General features: G+C 39.5%; 1 protein-coding gene across 5 annotated transcripts in view; it reads left to right on the top strand.

Annotated features, from left to right (window-relative positions):
• PPP2R3A (protein phosphatase 2 regulatory subunit B''alpha) overlaps window positions 1-17,420 on the top strand; it is a 206,345-nt gene that overhangs the window by 141,412 nt on the left and 47,513 nt on the right. For all 5 annotated transcript variants that reach the window (XM_033212577.1, XM_033212576.1, XM_033212579.1 and 2 more), the window contains 3 exons: window positions 6,320-6,495; window positions 7,566-7,684; window positions 10,528-10,634. In XM_033212577.1, coding sequence (XP_033068468.1) covers window positions 6,320-6,495; window positions 7,566-7,684; window positions 10,528-10,634 — 402 coding nt within the window. The remainder of the gene's footprint in view (window positions 1-6,319; window positions 6,496-7,565; window positions 7,685-10,527; window positions 10,635-17,420) is intronic.

Below are 17,420 nucleotides of genomic sequence, written 5' to 3'. Positions count from 1 at the left end.
AAAGTCAAAAAATTCTAAGTCAAACCATCATAAGTAGGGACTGTCTATAGAACTAAAATCAAACTCTTATTTAAGAAAATAGAATAGGCATCACTTTGCAGAAATCGGGTTTCTGGCTTATGAATTACATGGGTAGAAAAAATGAATTTTGTAAAAAAAGTAATACATTCACTAAGGTGTGATTAATCCTGTGTGAAACACTGCATACGAAATTAGGATCTAGAGTCTTTCCTATGCCTGGTAACAGAGGTATATATGGAAAGTATCTGGGTAGATTGTTTTCTGTGGACAAACTCTTGCAAACCCTCTTTCGGTATGTCTTTTAATCTCTCTGTCCTAGTGTTATCATATTCTGCTTCTACCTTAGTCATCTGGCTAGGTATCATCTCCAGGAGTTATTTCATTCACCTTTGTTATGCCTAAGGGCATTAGGCCAGTGCCTTTCACAGTATGTATATGTATACTGAATATGCAACAGAATATACATTTAGTTACTGCCTAAGCAATAATGGAGTTTCCAATAACTTTCTTCTTGAATAGCATACAGGAGTTTATATTGTGGCAAGAATTCACTGGCTCAGCACTTAATTTCATTCAGTCCAAGGAAAGGACAAGAAGTAATCTTAGCTCATGTCTATAGTCCCATCTACTTGGGAGGCTGAGGCACGAGAATCACTTGAACCCAGGGTTTGCGGAGGAGGTGAGGAAGGTTGCAGTGAGCTGAGATCGTGCCACTGCACTCCAGCCTGGGCAACAGAGCGAGACTTTTGTCTCACAAAAAATAAAAAATAAAAAAAATGTAATTTTGTTTATGTCTACAATTTTAGAAATATAATTTGTCATTAATATCATTATGCTTTGAAAAAACAAATATTGGTGGTAAATATAGTAGATATTTAACACTAGTGCTCTCTGGTCAGTTATTCCTTCTGTGTTTTCTGTTTTCTAATTTTCCTACAATGAATAGTCAACACTTTCAGGCTCTGAGAAGATCAGTTACCTTTGGTAAGAAGGGAAAAAAAAAAAAAAAAAAACAGAAAATCTGCATTGAAAGAAACTTTAGAGAGTATCCAGTACTTTCAGTAGGAAAATACCCTCTGACCATGTCCTGCATGTATTATCCATCCAGCCCCTGCTGCTAAGCTTTTCAGGGACAGGTAACTATCCACTGAGGCAGCCTATTCATTTTTTCTCTTTCGTTCATCAATCCTTATGCTCTCCAATATTCAGAGAATTATATCTGATTAATCTACCACATCTTTCAGATATTTAAAAGCAGTTATGTGCCTTTGGCAAATATTCAGGCAGTATATCTATCTTTGCATTCTAGCTTTCTTTCTCTCTTATGGGTTATTAGCAAAGAACCGAAGGGTATGCTTTAGCTTTATTTATTGTAAAGAGAAGATTGTCTTAGTTCTTAATTGAAAATGCAAGTAACTAAAGTATTTTAGTTTCTATTTCACAGTAAAATAAGTTGCCTTTCATTTCAGTCCTGTTACATCCTTGGTCAAAATCAAGTTTTACTTTATTCCCTTTTGCCTGATTTTTGTTCTCTTAAGATAAGTAATGAGGAATTTCAAGACACCAAGAGATCTTAGAGGCCAGTCAGAGGACAGTCCCCTGCCCCTTTTGTACTAAAACCATTATTACTTTAAAAAAAAAAAAAAAAGGCTGGGCACAGAGGCTCACTCACGGCTGTAATCCCAGCACTTTGGGAGGCCAAGGTGGGCAGATCTTGCAGTCAGGAGATCAAGACCATCCTGGCTAACATGGTGAAACCCCGTCTCTACTAAAAAATAGAAAAAATTAGCCGGGCATGGTGGCAGGCACCTGTAGTCCCAGCTACTCGGGAGGCTGAGGCAAGAGAATGACGTGAACCCGGGAGGCGGAGCTTGCAGTGACACAACAGTGTAACAACCAGATATTATTACATGTATTGAAGCCCTCTACTTATGAGATGTAACTCTTCAAGGCTTTCCCCACAATCAGGAATAGTTTCACAGTGGGACAACATTCTGCCCCTTTTATATTCTAAGAGTAGATATGACATGACTGAACTTCACCATAACCATCCTGTTACCTCACATTCATTAGGTTCATTGAATGTCCCCTTTGTTCTTTAATAACATTGTTAAACATCAAGTTGGTACGATTTTTAAAATACATTTCTCAAAAAGACTTTGCCCAATCTAGGCAATGTAGGAAAACCCGATCTCTGCAAAAAGTTTTTTAAAAATTAGCCAAGTGTGGTGGTACATGCCTCTTGTCCCAGCTACTCTGGAGGCTGAGGCAAGAGTCTCACTTGAGCCCAAGACGTTGAGGCTGCAGTGAGCCATGACTGCAGTACTGCACTCCAGCCTGGGTAACAGAATGAGAGCCTATCTCAAAAACAAAAAGTAAAAAACGTTTTCAAGTATTACATGTTCAGTTTTTTGCAATAATGTAAACTGTATCTTTCTCAAAAGGTACACACAGGTCTTAATGTGACTTACTTGAAAACAGTCAACAGTTACAACTTAGTTATTTTCACTTTTCTCTCCCCAAAGGAGATTTTGTTTAACCATTACAGGTGTGGTTCTTAATATGGTTTCAGGCCTACAAGTGGGAATTTGAACAGCAGTCTCCTAGAACCTTCTCTTGAAAAGTTTTACTTTGCTAGGCCGGGCGCGGTGGCTCAAGCCTGTAATCCCAGCACTTTGGGAGGCCGAGACGGGCGGATCACGAGATCAGGAGATCGAGACCATCCTGGCTAACACGGTGAAACCCCGTCTCTACTAAAAATACAAAAAACTAGCCGGGCGAGGTGGCGGGCGCCTGTAGTCCCAGCTACCCGGGAGGCTGAGGCAGGAGAATGGCGTGAACCCGGGAGGCGGAGCTTGCAGTGAGCTGAGATCCGGCCACTGCACTCCAGCCTGGGCGACAGAGCGAGAGACTCCGTCTCAAAAAAAAAAAAAAAAAAGAAAAGTTTTACTTTGCTGTGAATTTGTGGTTCTTCAGAAAAATATTGTTCCCTATTACCAATTAATGTTGTTGGCTTCATAAAGGAAATAAGAGATAATAGCAAAGTGTTGGAAACTGGAAAGCAAATAAACATAGCAGACTGCCTGAATCCTAAGCCAGAGGGAAAAACCAAGAAGCAACCAGATACACCCAGCAAAACCTGCAGACATTCAGGATTTGGAGATGCTAGGAACCTTGCAAGTGGGGGGTGAGGTAAAGGTAAGCCAAAAACAGGAGAGTTTATAGAAAGTTTGTTTAAATGAACAGTTGATCTTCAAGTCATGTCCTCTACCCTAGCATAAAACTGGTGCTTTATTCCCTGAAGAGTACAAAACAGAGGGGCCTCCGGACTGGGGAGCATTGGGCACAGTTGAGGTGTAAATGCGATCTTGGAAACAGATAAAACGAGTGTTATGCAAACTGAATGCTGAGATGCCCAGTCTTCATTCCTCACTCAGCTAACAGAATGCTGCCTACCTGCCCTGAATAAAGACCTGAAGATTTGACACTGGGTCATCCCCAAGGAAAAAACCCAGCCCATTCATTTTACAGTAAAGCCCAGAGTCAACAAACCCACAGATCAGAACCTCCGATCAGCTTTTTAGCACCTACTCTCAAATATGAGCAGAGAACCGAGGATCACTAGATACCTGAGTAAAGCTTCTTGCACAAAAGATAAAGGCTAGACAAATAGTGGGGGAAAGATAGCTTGGATGAAACAGAGACTTTCAGAGAAAATAAAACTTTAACAACAAGAAAAAAAACAGTGATTATATCCTTAGAGAGATATGAGAAGAAATTACAATCACAGGACATGAACAGAATGATACGTTTTATGAAAGGAACGTTCGGGAAACCGAAAAGCTCTGAGCAATCGAAACTATAATAGCGGAAATAAAAAGACAATGTTTAGAAGATAAAGCTGTGTAATCCCCCCAGAAAGAAACCCCCTCCCTCGAAAAAGATGAAGCAATAGGAAATAGAGACAAGATACAAAAATTGGAGAACCCGGTCAAAAAAATTTTAATAGAACTGGAAATTGAAATGTGGTACAGGCCTCATAAATAATTTTAAAATTTAGCCACAATGGAAAAATTTTAAAATAGGTAAAATTAATTTTGTTGTGTATCTGTTTTGTATTTGTACTGAGAAAACATCTCAAATTTGATTAGCCACATTCAGAGGCTCAAAAGGCCACATTTGGCTAGTAGCTATACCATACTGGGCTATGTAGATGTCAATAACTGTTCTTAAGAAAAAAAAAAAAGAAGAAGGAGGGAAAGGACAGGGAAGAGAGATACAAACATTTTCAAGATCTGAAGGATTCAGTTTCTAAACTGAATAGGCTCTCAGAAAAGCCTAGCCAAATAGATGAGTTAGATCTCAACCAAGGCCATCATGATATTTCAAACTACTAAGGACTCAGAGAAACCTCTGCAGGCTTCTAAGGAAAAAAACAAAATGAGTTACAGTCAAAGGAATAGATACCAATAAAGCTTTAGACTTCTTATCAATACTGGATAGACAATGGATCAATACTTTTTAAAGTATGAAGGAAAAGGCCAGGCACAGTAGCTCGCACCTAAAATTCCAGCACTTTGGGAGGTCAAGACAGGAGGATCCCTTGAGGCCAGGAGTTCGAGACCAGTGTGGGCAATATAGCGAGACCCTGACTCTACAAAAAAAAAAAAAAAAAACTTTATTAGCCAGGCTGAATGCCGTGGCTCATGCCTGTAATCCCAGCACTTCGGGAGGCCTAGGCGGGCGGATCACCTGAGGTCAGAAATTTGAGACCAGCCTGGTCAATATGGTGAAACCCCATCTCTCCTTAAAAAAAGTAGTTGGACGTGGCAGCAGGCACCAGTCATCCCAGCTACTTTGGAGGGTGAGGCAGGAGAATCACTTGAACCCGGGAGGCAGAGGTTGCAGTGCCGAGATCGGACCACTGCACTCCAGCCTGGGCAATAGAGTGATAGAGTAAGATGCCATCTGAAAAAAAAATAAAAATTTAGCCAGGCATGGTGGTGTGCACCTGTAGTTCCAACTACTTGGGAAGATTGCTTGAGGCCAGGAGTTCAAGGCTGCAATGAGCCATGTTGTGCCTCTACTCCAGCCTGGGCAGCAGAGTGAGACCCCATCTCTACAGTTTAAAAAAAAAAAATCTGAAGGCAAAACACCGCAAACCTCTAATTCTATAACTAGCCAAAATATCAACCATATTAGAGGGTAGAGGCATTTTCAAAGATCCAAGATCTCAAAAAATATACCTGCCATGCTCCTTCATTCAGGAAGCTGCTAGAGAATGCGCAGAGTAACAAAATAATGAAGAAACAAAATAAAGAATGAGGAAAATGCGAGAAACAAGAAATAGGAGAAAGGCGAAAGGAATCCCTGGATGAAACTGAGCGAGGCCTAGCGACCAAGCAGCCCAGATTAGAGTAGGTCAGAAGGAACCAAGGAAGACTTCATCAATAACATGCCATTGACAGAGTACCTCATGGGACTAAGTGTGGATTTAGACAACTGACAGAGATTTGGGGTTGAATTAGTAGCAAGTACACAGAAAACTAAGCAAATAAGAGATTAAAGAAAAATATAAAATTATAAATTCTGAATGTTGAGCAAGTTAACTGTATTAAGAAGATGAGAAAGACATGTAGATAAAGTGGTGACAAATTATAAAAGAACTAAAGTTCAACTTTCACAGTGTGAAATCAATACTTTTTGTTTGGTTGGTTGGTTGGTTGGTTTTTTTCTTGAGGCGGGCATCTCATTCTTTCACCCAGGCTGGAGTGCAGTGGTGCAATCTTGGCTCACTGCACCCTCGACCTCCCAGGCTCAAACAATCCTCCCACCTCAGCCTCCCAAGTAGCTGGCACTACAGGCATGCACCACCATGCCCAGCTAGTTTTTTGTATTTTTAGTAGAGATGGGGTTTCACCATGTTGGCCAGGCTGATCTTGAACTCCTGACCTCAAGTGATCTGCCCACCTCGGTCTCCCAAAGTGCTGGAATTACAGGCATGAGCCACCGCACCCAGCCTCTAATAATAGTTCTGAAAAGAAATACAAGAAAGCGATATAGGCATGTTATCTGAAAATAGGAAGGTAAAAAGCAAAATAATCAGGGTTGAACATGGTTGGTTCTGGGTGGAAAAATAAAGGGAAGAAGGGGTCTACCATTTTCTCTAGCAAACTTTGTAAAACTATATCTAAGCCTGAAGTGTGCGTAATATGTAACTTTTAAAAGAAACATTCTAAATCTGGATAAATAAAAGGTATTTACCAGGCCCATGATAATGATTGTCCTTATCGCCTAGCATTGAGTATTGGTTCCGCTGCATGGATGTGGATGGAGATGGTATACTCTCCATGTATGAGCTGGAGTACTTCTATGAGGAGCAGTGTGAGCGGATGGAAGCCATGGGAATTGAGCCCTTGCCATTCCATGATTTACTGTGCCAGATGCTTGACCTAGTGAAGCCAGCCGCTGATGGTGAGACCAAGCAATGGGACATTTGCACTGTTCACCTATGTATCAGAGGGGGGCACAGAATCCTAGATTGTCCTAAATTGTTTAACATATCAGTCTTGATAGAAGACTTCCCAGTACAGAAGTGTTTAAAGTTGCTCCTTGACTATTAGTGTAGCAACTTTTTTTTTTTTTTTTGAGCTGCGGTCTCGCTTTGTCTGCCAGGCTGGAGTACAATGGCGTAGTCTCGGCTCACTACAACCTCCACCTCCTTGATTCAAGCGATCCTCCTGCCTCAGCCTCCCAAGTAGCTGGGATTATAGGCGACCACCACCACGCCCAGCTATTTTTGTATTTTTAGTAGAGATGGGGTTATACCATGTTGGCCAGGCTGGTCTCAAACTCCTGACCTCAGGTGATCCACCCACCTTGGTCTCCCAAAGTGCTGGGGTTACAGGCGTGAGCCACCATGCCCAGTCTTGGTGTAGCAATTGATGGCAAGTCTACTATTTAAGAAACAGGATTTTACACCAGGCACAGTGGTGTGTGCCTATAGTCCTGGCTACTAAGGAGGCTGAGGTGGGAGTATTGCATTATGATTGTTCCTGTGAGTAACCACTGCACTCCAGCCTGGGCAACACAGCGAGACCCTATCTCTTTTTTAAAAAGAAAATGAAAGCAGGGTTTGGGGGATGAAAGAAGATTTTTCCTTAGACACAGAAAGCACATGAGGAGAGATGGGGAAGTACTGCTTGATGGGCACAGAATTTCCTTTTGGGGTGATATTATTACAGAACTAGATAGTGGTAATGGTGGTGCAACATTGTGAGTGTACTAAAAGCCACTGAATTGTGCACTTTAAAATTATTTAAATGGTGAACTTTGTTAGTGAATTTTACCTCAATTTAAAAAAAGAAATGGGTTTGAGAAATTGATACTCTTGAAAAAAGAAATGGGATTTAAATTTTTTTTATTCTGAAAATAGGACTTTTATAATAAACATATACTTATACTTTTAGATGTCAGTGAAAGTTTTTTTCTCTTGCCAAAACAGCTCTTCATGAGATTTACCAGATTTGTTTATTTTTATGTAGGCAAAATAACTCTAAGAGATCTGAAGAGGTGCAGAATGGCTCACATCTTCTACGACACTTTCTTTAATCTGGAGAAATACTTAGACCATGAACAGAGAGATCCCTTTGCGGTCCAGAAGGTACCAGTATAATTTTAACTTTTATTTGAGGGCTGCAGTATCAGGGGCTATGTGTGCTACATATTAAAATGGTCTCTGCATGCTGGAATTTCAGTAAAGAGGTAATATTTACAGCATTTCATTAAAGAGTAAAAAGAGACAATAAAGGACCTGTAGCGCACATGTCTCTCCACAGCTGATCGTCAGGTCTAGGTAACCTGCATCTGCGTAAGCACTTTCCACTGAGCAGACTCTATAGCTCATCTACTGATACACACACTGGAAACTAGTTACAAAAGAGTAGTTTTGAAAAAAAAAAATTTCCTTCTAACTTTTAAAAATGTATCAATAGGCACATCTCTATTAGAAACTATATTGGCCTTGATTCAGTTGTACCATTCATTTCCAGGATTCCATGGTAATTAGCTTTCCCTATCATGGTGAAAACTAAAGTTCTCCATGATAGAAAACCTTCAAATAATATAACGCTTTTTCACATGTTAATGATTGCTATACATGGCTATCAGTTTTGAATGCATTTTACATCTGAATAAAGATGAATACCCTTCCCCAGACACACAAACCTGTGAACCCTCAGAAAACCCTATACATACTGTCCATGTTAAAAACAATGTCACCCCTTGTTCTTACCATTCCTCTAAGAAGTAAAAATGATGTTAAGAACAGACTGTTGCAGTTGTGTAACAATAAACTATAAGAAGCTTTTGCAGTCTTTTTTCGTCTACATGTTCCATAACTGTTTGAGTTATGGAATAGTAATAAGAATATGATCACCTTCTAAATAAGATAAATAAGAATTTATCGCCTTCCAGAAACAAATATTCTGCAGCTGATCTCAGCGTATCAAGTTGCGTTATTGCTGGTTTAAAGTCTGTTATATTTCATTGAATTTAACATGCTCCATAATTTTATATTTGTTTCTTTCTTTGTGTGTGTGTGTGTGTGTGTGCGCATGTGTGTGTGTGTGAGACGGAGTTTCACTCTTGTTGCCCAGGCTGGAGTGCAATGGTGTGATGTCAGCTCACCACAGCCTCTGCCTCCCGGATTCAAGTGATTCTCCTGCCTCAATCTCTCGAGTACTGGGATTATAGGCATGCACCACCACACCCAGCTAATTTTGAATCTTTAGTAGAGACAAGATTTCTCCATATTGGTCAGGCTGGTCTTGAACTCCCCACCTTGGGTGATCTGCACACCTCAGCCTCCCAAAGTGCTGGGATTACAGGCGTGAGCCGCTGCACCCGGCCTATTTTATATTTCTCTAAGCAAAAACAAAACCCCAGACATTGCCAGTTGTAAGCCTATAATGCATTGCAATTTCATAAATGTTAGAAAGATAGATATGGGTCTTAAAATGAATTAAATATAGTAATTAATAGTGGTCATTGTTTAGGAACTTAACATTATTCTTGGCATAACTAACTGTAGACCCTAGGGCAATACTGACTCATGTTCAGCTTGGAAAGACATTTTATCTGAAACATAAAATTTCAAGAAAATTCACAAAAGTGTGTGGTCTTTTCCCTCTTTACTTATTTTCTGTGTGTTACCATTTTTACTCTAAAAATTTTACCTTTAAATTTTACTTTTCTTTATAAATGGTATAATTATTGATATTTGTTCTGATCTACAAAGAACATTATCAGTCAGAAAGTGCTTAATAAATTCTGGGCACTGCATTGAAGAGATACTGGATATTTGGAGATGGCAGAGATACAAGAGCAAAAGGTGTCAACCAAAGTATCTACATTAGAAAAAAGGAAGTGATACGGAGAGAAGGACTGTTTCCAGGAGGATATCACAGACAACATGGTATCTGAGTTGGCTTTTAAAGAACAAAAATTTGCCAGCGAATGGGGGCTTGGGGAAGGTACATTTCAGGCGGGCCTGTGGCAAAACACAAGTCACTCCAGGTGACTGCTGTGCAAAGTGCCAGAGGAGAGGGGACCAGAGAAGTGTCTCTGATTACAAGGCTAAAGAATCTAGACTTACCAGGTGCTATGGCTTGTGCTTGTAATCCCAGCTACTTAGGAAGCTAAGATAGGAGGATCACTTGAGGCCAGGGGTTCGAGACCAGCCTGGGCAACATAGTGAGACCCTGTGTCTACAAAAAAACTTTAAAATTAGCAGGGCATGGTGGCATGCCTGCAGTCTCAGCTACTTAGTAGGTGGAATGCCTGTAGTCTGAGCTACTCAGTAGGCTGAGGTAGGAGAATCACTTCAGCCCAGATTTTGAGGCTGGCAGTAAGCTATTATTGTACCACTGCACTCCAGACTGGGCAACAGAGTGGGACCCTGTCTCTTTAAAAAAAAAGAGTTGGAATCAGCCAGGCATGGTGGCTCACGCCTGTAATCCCAGCACTTTGGGAGGCTGAGGCAGGCAGATTGCCTGAGGTCAGGAGTTCGAGACCAGCCTGGCCAACATGGCGAAACCCTGTCTCTACAAAATACAAAAATTAGCTGGACGTGGTGGCACTTGCCTGTAGTCCCAGCTACTCGGGAGCCTGAGGCCGATCTCCAGACATTGCTTGAACCCAGGAGACAGAGGCTACAGTGAGCTGAGATCATGCCACTTGTACTCCAGCCTAGGTGACAGAATGAGACTCCATATCAAAAAAAAAAAAAAAGAAAAAAATGGAATCTATACCTAAAAAACCTAGCTTCTAAACAGTTAAATTTTGCCATTTGAGGTGTAGAAAATTACCGTAGGACCTCTTTTAAACCTGTTGAAATGAAACATTTCAGGTAGGATTTTTTCACAGTATACATTTGTGTGATGATCTATCTCCAATTCTTTGTCTTTGATTATTTTTGTTTCTTGTGGCTGTCTTCTTTCCAATCAGGATGTTGAGAACGAGGGGCCTGAGCCCTCAGACTGGGACCGGTTTGCCGCTGAGGAGTATGAGACTCTTGTTGCAGAGGAATCTGCCCAAGCACAATTCCAGGAAGGGTGAGTGAGTTTCCCTGTGTCTTGTAGAACTTTTTAACAGGAATGCGCATGTCCAGAGTATTCAAACCCCCTTACAAAATCCTTTTCTATTTTTTCCATTTTTGAATGGCATAAAAATGTGATTTAACCAACTTTAGTTAAATGATTACTTTTTCCAGCAATCTTCACTCATTTCCTGATAGTCTTCTCATGTCCATTTCCTTTAACAAGTCTCATCTTTCACTGGAAACCAAGATCAGTGAACAATCCAACTACTATTTTGCTGATATTGATAAACCCTGTACATAAAGGAGGAGGCTAAAAGAACTAAAGCTGTGGCCGGGCACGGTGGCTCATGCCTGTAATCCCAGCACTTTGGGAGGCCAAGGCGGGCGGATAACCGGAGGTCGGGAGTTTGAAACCAGCCTGACCAACATGGAGAAACCCTGTCTCTACTAAAAATACAAAATATTAGCCAGGTGTGGTGGCACAAGCCTGTAATCCCAGCTACTTGGAAGGCTGAGGCAGGAGAATCGCTTTAACCTGGGAGGCAGAGGTTGCAGTGAGCCGAGATCGTGCCATTGCACTCCAGCTTGAGCAACAAGAGCAAAACTCCGTCTCCAAAAAAAAAAAAAACTAAACTAAAGCTCCTTCAATAATAAAGATGATCATGTTTAGAACAAATTATTATACATGGTTTTGTGCAGGAAGTAACTTCTACATGTATTTCTACTAGTCAGAGCATAATTCCATAAAGGGACCATGTTAAGAAATTTAATTATCCAAGAATTTGACTCCTTGGATCATTTCAGCAACTTTAAAATTCGCTTTTTTCCATCATCTTCTAGTAACGCCTTCTGTAATTCTTCTAATTCTTCCTTATTAAGTCATAGCTTCTGTAAAGGCCTCAATTAATCTTTCTCATTAATGTAGTGTACTTTTTGAACAGGCACTATTCATATGATATAATATTCAAAGAAACAAAAGAAATAGTAAGAAGTTTCCTCCTACCCGGTTCTCCTCCCCAGAAGCAACAAGTGCCATCATGTTCTTGCTTACCCTTCCAAAGAGCCTCTCTCTCCATCTATCTAAGTATATATAGAAAGATAGATGAATTCTTTTTTTTTTTTTTTTTGAGACAGAGTCTCAAATGTGGTCTCTGATGTGGTCCATTCAGGTCAGCCTCCTAAGGCATAGAGATCGGGGAAGAGCAGGTTTAGAGGGATAAACAGAAACTATCCAGCCCCACAGATAAAGTCAAATAGTCCTCAATATAGATTGTACTATCTTATACCTCTACCATTAAATATTAGCTTTTTTGAGGGTGCTGAACCAAGCCATCACCAAAGCACTTTCTTTCATTGAGAGATTTCTTTAACCTGCTTAGCCACACTAGGATTTCATTTTCATGGCGATGACCTGGAAACCCTTAAAATCATTCATTGTGCACTCAGTATCTTAAGCCTGACTGCATGAGAATATAGAGAAATGGATTCACAAGCATGATTTAAAAGTTTTTTTGGCATTGAGCTTCCATACTAGGAATTACGGTTAGCGTACCAATCTTAAGAGGCAACATTGCTGCAGTTAAGAATATGTGTGGATTAGACAGGCGCAGTCACTCATGCCTGTAATCCCAGCACTTTGGGAGACTGAGGCAAAGAGATCGCTTGAGCCTAGGAGTTTGAGACCAGCCTGGGCAATGTGATGAAACCCTATCTCTACAAAAAATACAAAAATTAGCCTGGTGTAGTGGTGTGTGCCTGTAGTCCCAGCTACTCAGGAGGCTGAGGTGGGAGGATCACTTGAGCATGGGAGGCAGAGGCTGCAGTGAGCTGAGATTGCACAGCTGCAATCTGGCAGACAGAGCTAGACCCTGACACACACACACACACACACACCCCCCACCAAGTGTGGATGTTTATAATAGTGAAAATTTGGAGGCAATTTAGGTATCTAATGGGAAGATTAATAAAATTATACTGCATGTACCCAGTACAGTTCCATTAAGCATTAAAATCATTTTGTGGATGTGTACTTCTGGACTTTAATTAGGAAAAACTGGGGATGAGGAAGAAGACTATGAAAGATCAAGTAAAATGTAATAGAAAAGAACAAAAAAAGTATCCAAAAGAAAATTAGGTATATGTAAGGAGAGCAAATGGGATCTTATTTAGGTATTTTAGACAAAAGAATATATAAAATAGCAAAATATAGTAAAAGACAATAGAAAAGCTTTTTTGAAATAAAACCTGAATAGGAAAGGTCAGAAATCACGCCATATCCAGGAAATACTGATATTGAATAGTGATGGACCCCAGATTTGCATTGTGAATTTACTAGAACTCAAGGATGAATAAAGGTTTATCACTGGGTTTTTTTTTTTTTTCCAATTTTAAAAATGCAAGTCACCAGACAACTGGTTAAAAAAAAAAAGTCAGCATGCCTCTATAAAATTGAATACTGAAAGATCATGAAACAGTGTTTGCAACTTCCTCATGGAAAGAAACTCTATATCCAAGAATTTTATACCAAGCCAAGATGGTATTCAAGCATAAAGACACAGATAGATATTGTCAAACATATGAGAACTAGAGATTATATAATACCCAGGAGCTCTTCCTTAAAAAGTACATAGTCTTAAAACCAAGAGACAAGCCAAAATAAAAGGCTCAGAAATGAGCAGCCATGGTAGAAAAGAAATAATAGTGAGCATTCAATCCATTTAAATGTAGAAATGAGGCTAAACAACTAAGGACATTAAAAGAGAGCAGAACATAATATTCCATAAAAAAAAATAGTGTGGCTGAGGCAGGAGAATGGCGTGAACCCGGGAGGCGGAGCTTGCAGTGAGCTGAGATCCGGCCACTGCATTCCAGCCTGGGTGACAGAGCGAGACTCCGTCTCAAAAAAAAAAAAAAAAAAAAAAATAGTGTAACTGAAGATGTAAAAAGGAGGAAGTAAATATATGTGTAAGTTTCATTAGCAGGGTCTCAACAGATGCTCTCAAAAGCTGATAAGTTAGGGGTTTAAGAAAATTAAACTGTTACAAAACTAAAGCCAGACTAAATATTCTAATTAAATCAGAAAACATGTACACACAAAACAAAAATACAGACCATGCAGCATAAACTAAAGATGCCAGAACTTATGCAAATATTTCTAGAACAGTGAATGTAAAAGGAATAAAGTCACTTACCAAAATAAAAAGATTCAATTATTGCATGACAACAAAGGTTGAATGTAAAAATAATTAAAACCCCCAAAAAACTATCTTGATAACATCAGATTTTTATTTATTTTTATTTTTTTTATTATACTTTAAGTTCTAGGGTACATGTGCACAACGTCAGGTTTGTTACATATGTATACATGTGCCATGTTGGTGTGCTGCACCCATTAACTCATCATTTACATTAGATATATCTCCTAATGCTATCCCTCCCCCGTCCCCCAATCCCACAACAGGCCCCGGTGTGTGATGTTCCCCTTCGTGTGTCCAAGTGTTCTCATTGTTCAATTCCAACCTATGAGTGAGAACAAGCGGTGTTTGGTTTTCTGTTCTTGCAATATTTGCTGAGAATGATGGTTTCCAACTGCATCCATGTCCCTACAAAGGACATGAACTCATCCTGACTTTTTAATGATCACCATTCTAACTGGTGTGAGATGGTATCACATTGTGGTTTTGGTTTGCATTTCTCTGATGGTGAGTGGTGATGAGCATTTTTTCATGTGTCTGTTGGCTGTATGAATGTCTTCTTTTGAGAAGTGTCTGTTCATATCCTTTGCCCACTTTTTGATGGGGTTGTTAGTTTTTTTCTTGTAAATTTGATTGAGTTTTTTTACAGGATCTGGATATTAGCGCTTTGTCGGATGAGTAGATTGCAAAAATTTTCTCCCATTCTGTAGGTTGCCTGTTCACTCTGATGGTAGTTTCTTTTGCTGTGCAGAAGCTCTTTAGTTTAATTAGATCCCATTTGTCAGTTTTGGCTTTTGTTGCCATTGCTGTTGGTGTTTTAGACATGAAGTCGTTGCCCATGCCTATGTCCTGAATGGTATTACCTAGATTTTCTTCTAGGGTTTTTATGGTTTTAGGTCTAACATTTAAGTCTCTAATCCATCTTGAATTAATTTTTGTATAAGGTATAAGGAAGGGATCCAGTTTCAGCTTTCTACTTATGGCTAGCCAGTTTTCCCAACACCATTTATTAAATAGGGAATCCTTTCCCCATTTCTTCTTTTTGTCAGGTTTGTCAAAGATCAGATGGTTGTAGATGTGTGGTATTATTTCTGAGGGCTGTGTTCTGTTCCATTGGTCTATATCTCTGTTTTGGTACCAGTACCATGCTGTTTTTGTTACTGTAGTTTTTGTTAGTGTAGTATAGTTTGAAGTCAGGTAGCCGGATGCCTCCAACTTTGTTCTTTTGGCTTAGGACTGTCTTAGCAATGCGGGCTCTTTTTTGATTCCATATGAACTTTAAAGGAGTTTTTTCCAATTCTGTGAAGAAAGTCATTGGTAGCTTAATGGAGATGGCATTGAATCTATAAATTACCTTGGGCAGTATGGCCATTTTCACGATATTGATTCTTCCTATCCATGAGCATGGAATGTTCTTCCATTTGTTTGTGTCCTCTTTGATTTCACTGAGCAGTGGTTTGTAGTTCTCCTTGAAGAGGTCCTTCACATCCCTTGTAACTTGGATTCTTAGGTATTTTATTCTCTTTGAAGCAATTGTGAATGGGAGTTCATTCATGATTTGGCTCTCTGTCTGTTATTAGTATATAAGAATGCTAGTGATTTTTGCACATTGGTTTGTATCCTGGGACTTTGCTGAAGTTGCTTATCAGCTTAAGGAGATTTTGGGCTGAGACGATGGGGTTTTCTAAATATACAATCATGTCATCTGCAAACAGGGATAATTTGACTTTCTCTTTTCCTAATTGAATACCCTTTATTACTTTCTCTTGCCTGATTGCCCTGGCCAGAACTTCCAACACTATGTTGAATAGGAGTGGTGAGAGAGGACATCCCTGTCTTGCGCCAGTTTTCAAGGGGAATGCTTCCAGTTTTTGCCCATTCAGTATGATATTGGCTGTGGGTTTGTCATAAATAGCTCTTATTATTTTGAGATATACTCCATCAATACTGAATTTATTGAGAGTTTTTAGTATGAAGGGCTATTGAATTTTGTCAAAGGCCTTTTCTGCATCTATTGAGATAATCATGTGGTTTTTGTCTTTGGTTCTGTTTATATGCTGGATTACGTTTATTGATTTGTGTATGTTGAACCAGACTTGCATCCCAGGGATGAAGCCCACTTGATCATGGTGGATAAGCTTTTTGACATGCTGCTGGATTCGGTTTGTCAGTATTTTATTGAGGTTTTTTGCATCGATGTTCATGAGGGATATTGGTCTAAAATTCTCTTTTTTTGTTGTGTCTCTGCCAGGCTTTGGTATCAGGATGATGTTGGCCTCATAAAATAAGTTAGGGAGGATTCCCTCTTTTTCTATTCATTGGAATAGTTTCTGAAGGAATGGTACCATCTCCTCCTTGTACCTCTGGTAGAATTCGGCTGTGAATCTGTCTGGTCCTGGACTTTTTTTGGTTGGTAGGCTATTAATTATTGCCTCAATTTCAGAGCCCGTTATTGGTCTATTCAGCGATTCAACTTCTTCCTGGTTTAGTCTAGGGAGAGTGTACGTGTCCAGGAATTTATCAGTTTCTTCTAGATTTTCTAGTCTATTTGCATAAAGTGTTTATAATATTCTGTGATGGTAGTTTGTGTTTCTGTGGGGTCGGTGGTGATATCCCCTTTATCATTTTTTATTGCATCTATTTGATTCTTCTCTCTTTTCTTCTTTATTAGTCTTGCTAGCGGTCTATCAATTTTGTTGATCTTTTCAAAAAAGCAGCTCCTGGATTCATTGATTTTTTTGAAGGGTTTTTTGTGTCTCTATCTCCTTCAGTTCTGCTCTGATCTTAGTTATTTCTTGCCTCCTGCTAGCTTTTGAATGTGTTTGCTCTTGCCACTCTAGTTCTTTTAATTGTGATGTTAGAGTGTCAATTTTAGATCTTTCCTGCTTTCTCTTGTGGGCATTTAGTGCTATAAATTTCCCCCTACACACTGCTTTAAATGTGTCCCAGAGATTCTGTTATGTTGTATCTTTGTTCTCATTGGTTTCAAAGAACATCTTTATTTCTGCCTTCATTTCGTTATGTACCCAGTAGTCATTCAGGAGCAGATTGTTCAGTTGCCATGCAGTTGAGCGGTTTTGATTGAGTTTCTTAATCCTGAGTTCTAGTTTGATTGCACTGTGGTCTGAGAGACAGTTTGTTATAATTTCTTTTCTTTTACATTTGCTGAGGAGTGCTTTACTTCCAACTATGTGGTCAATTTTGGAATAAGTGTGATATGGTGCAGAGAAGAATGTATATTCTGTTGATTTGGGGTACAGATTTCTGTAGATGTCTATTAGGTCCGCTTGGTGCAGAGTTGTGTTCAATTCCTGGATATCCTTATTAACTTTCTGTCTCGTTGATCTGTCTAATGTTGACAGTAGGGTGTTAAAATCTCCCGTTATTATTTTTTGGGAGTTTAAGTCTCTTTGTAAGTCTCTAAGGACTTGCTTTATGAATCTGGGTGCTCCTGTATTGGGTGCATATATATTTAGGATAGTTAGCTCTTCCTGTTGAATTGATCCCTTTACCATTATGTAATGGCCTTCTTTGTCTCTTTTGATCTTTGTTGGTTTAAAGTCTGTTTTATCAGAGACTAGGATTGCAACCCTGCCTTTTTTTGT

This window comes from Trachypithecus francoisi, unplaced genomic scaffold (assembly GCF_009764315.1).
Source record: "Trachypithecus francoisi isolate TF-2019V2 unplaced genomic scaffold, Tfra_2.0 Lachesis_group0, whole genome shotgun sequence".
In the NCBI taxonomy this organism is placed as follows: Eukaryota; Metazoa; Chordata; class Mammalia; order Primates; family Cercopithecidae; genus Trachypithecus; species Trachypithecus francoisi.
The sequence above is the reverse complement of the archived record's forward strand: the minus strand, read 5'-3'. Positions and strand labels throughout refer to the sequence as shown.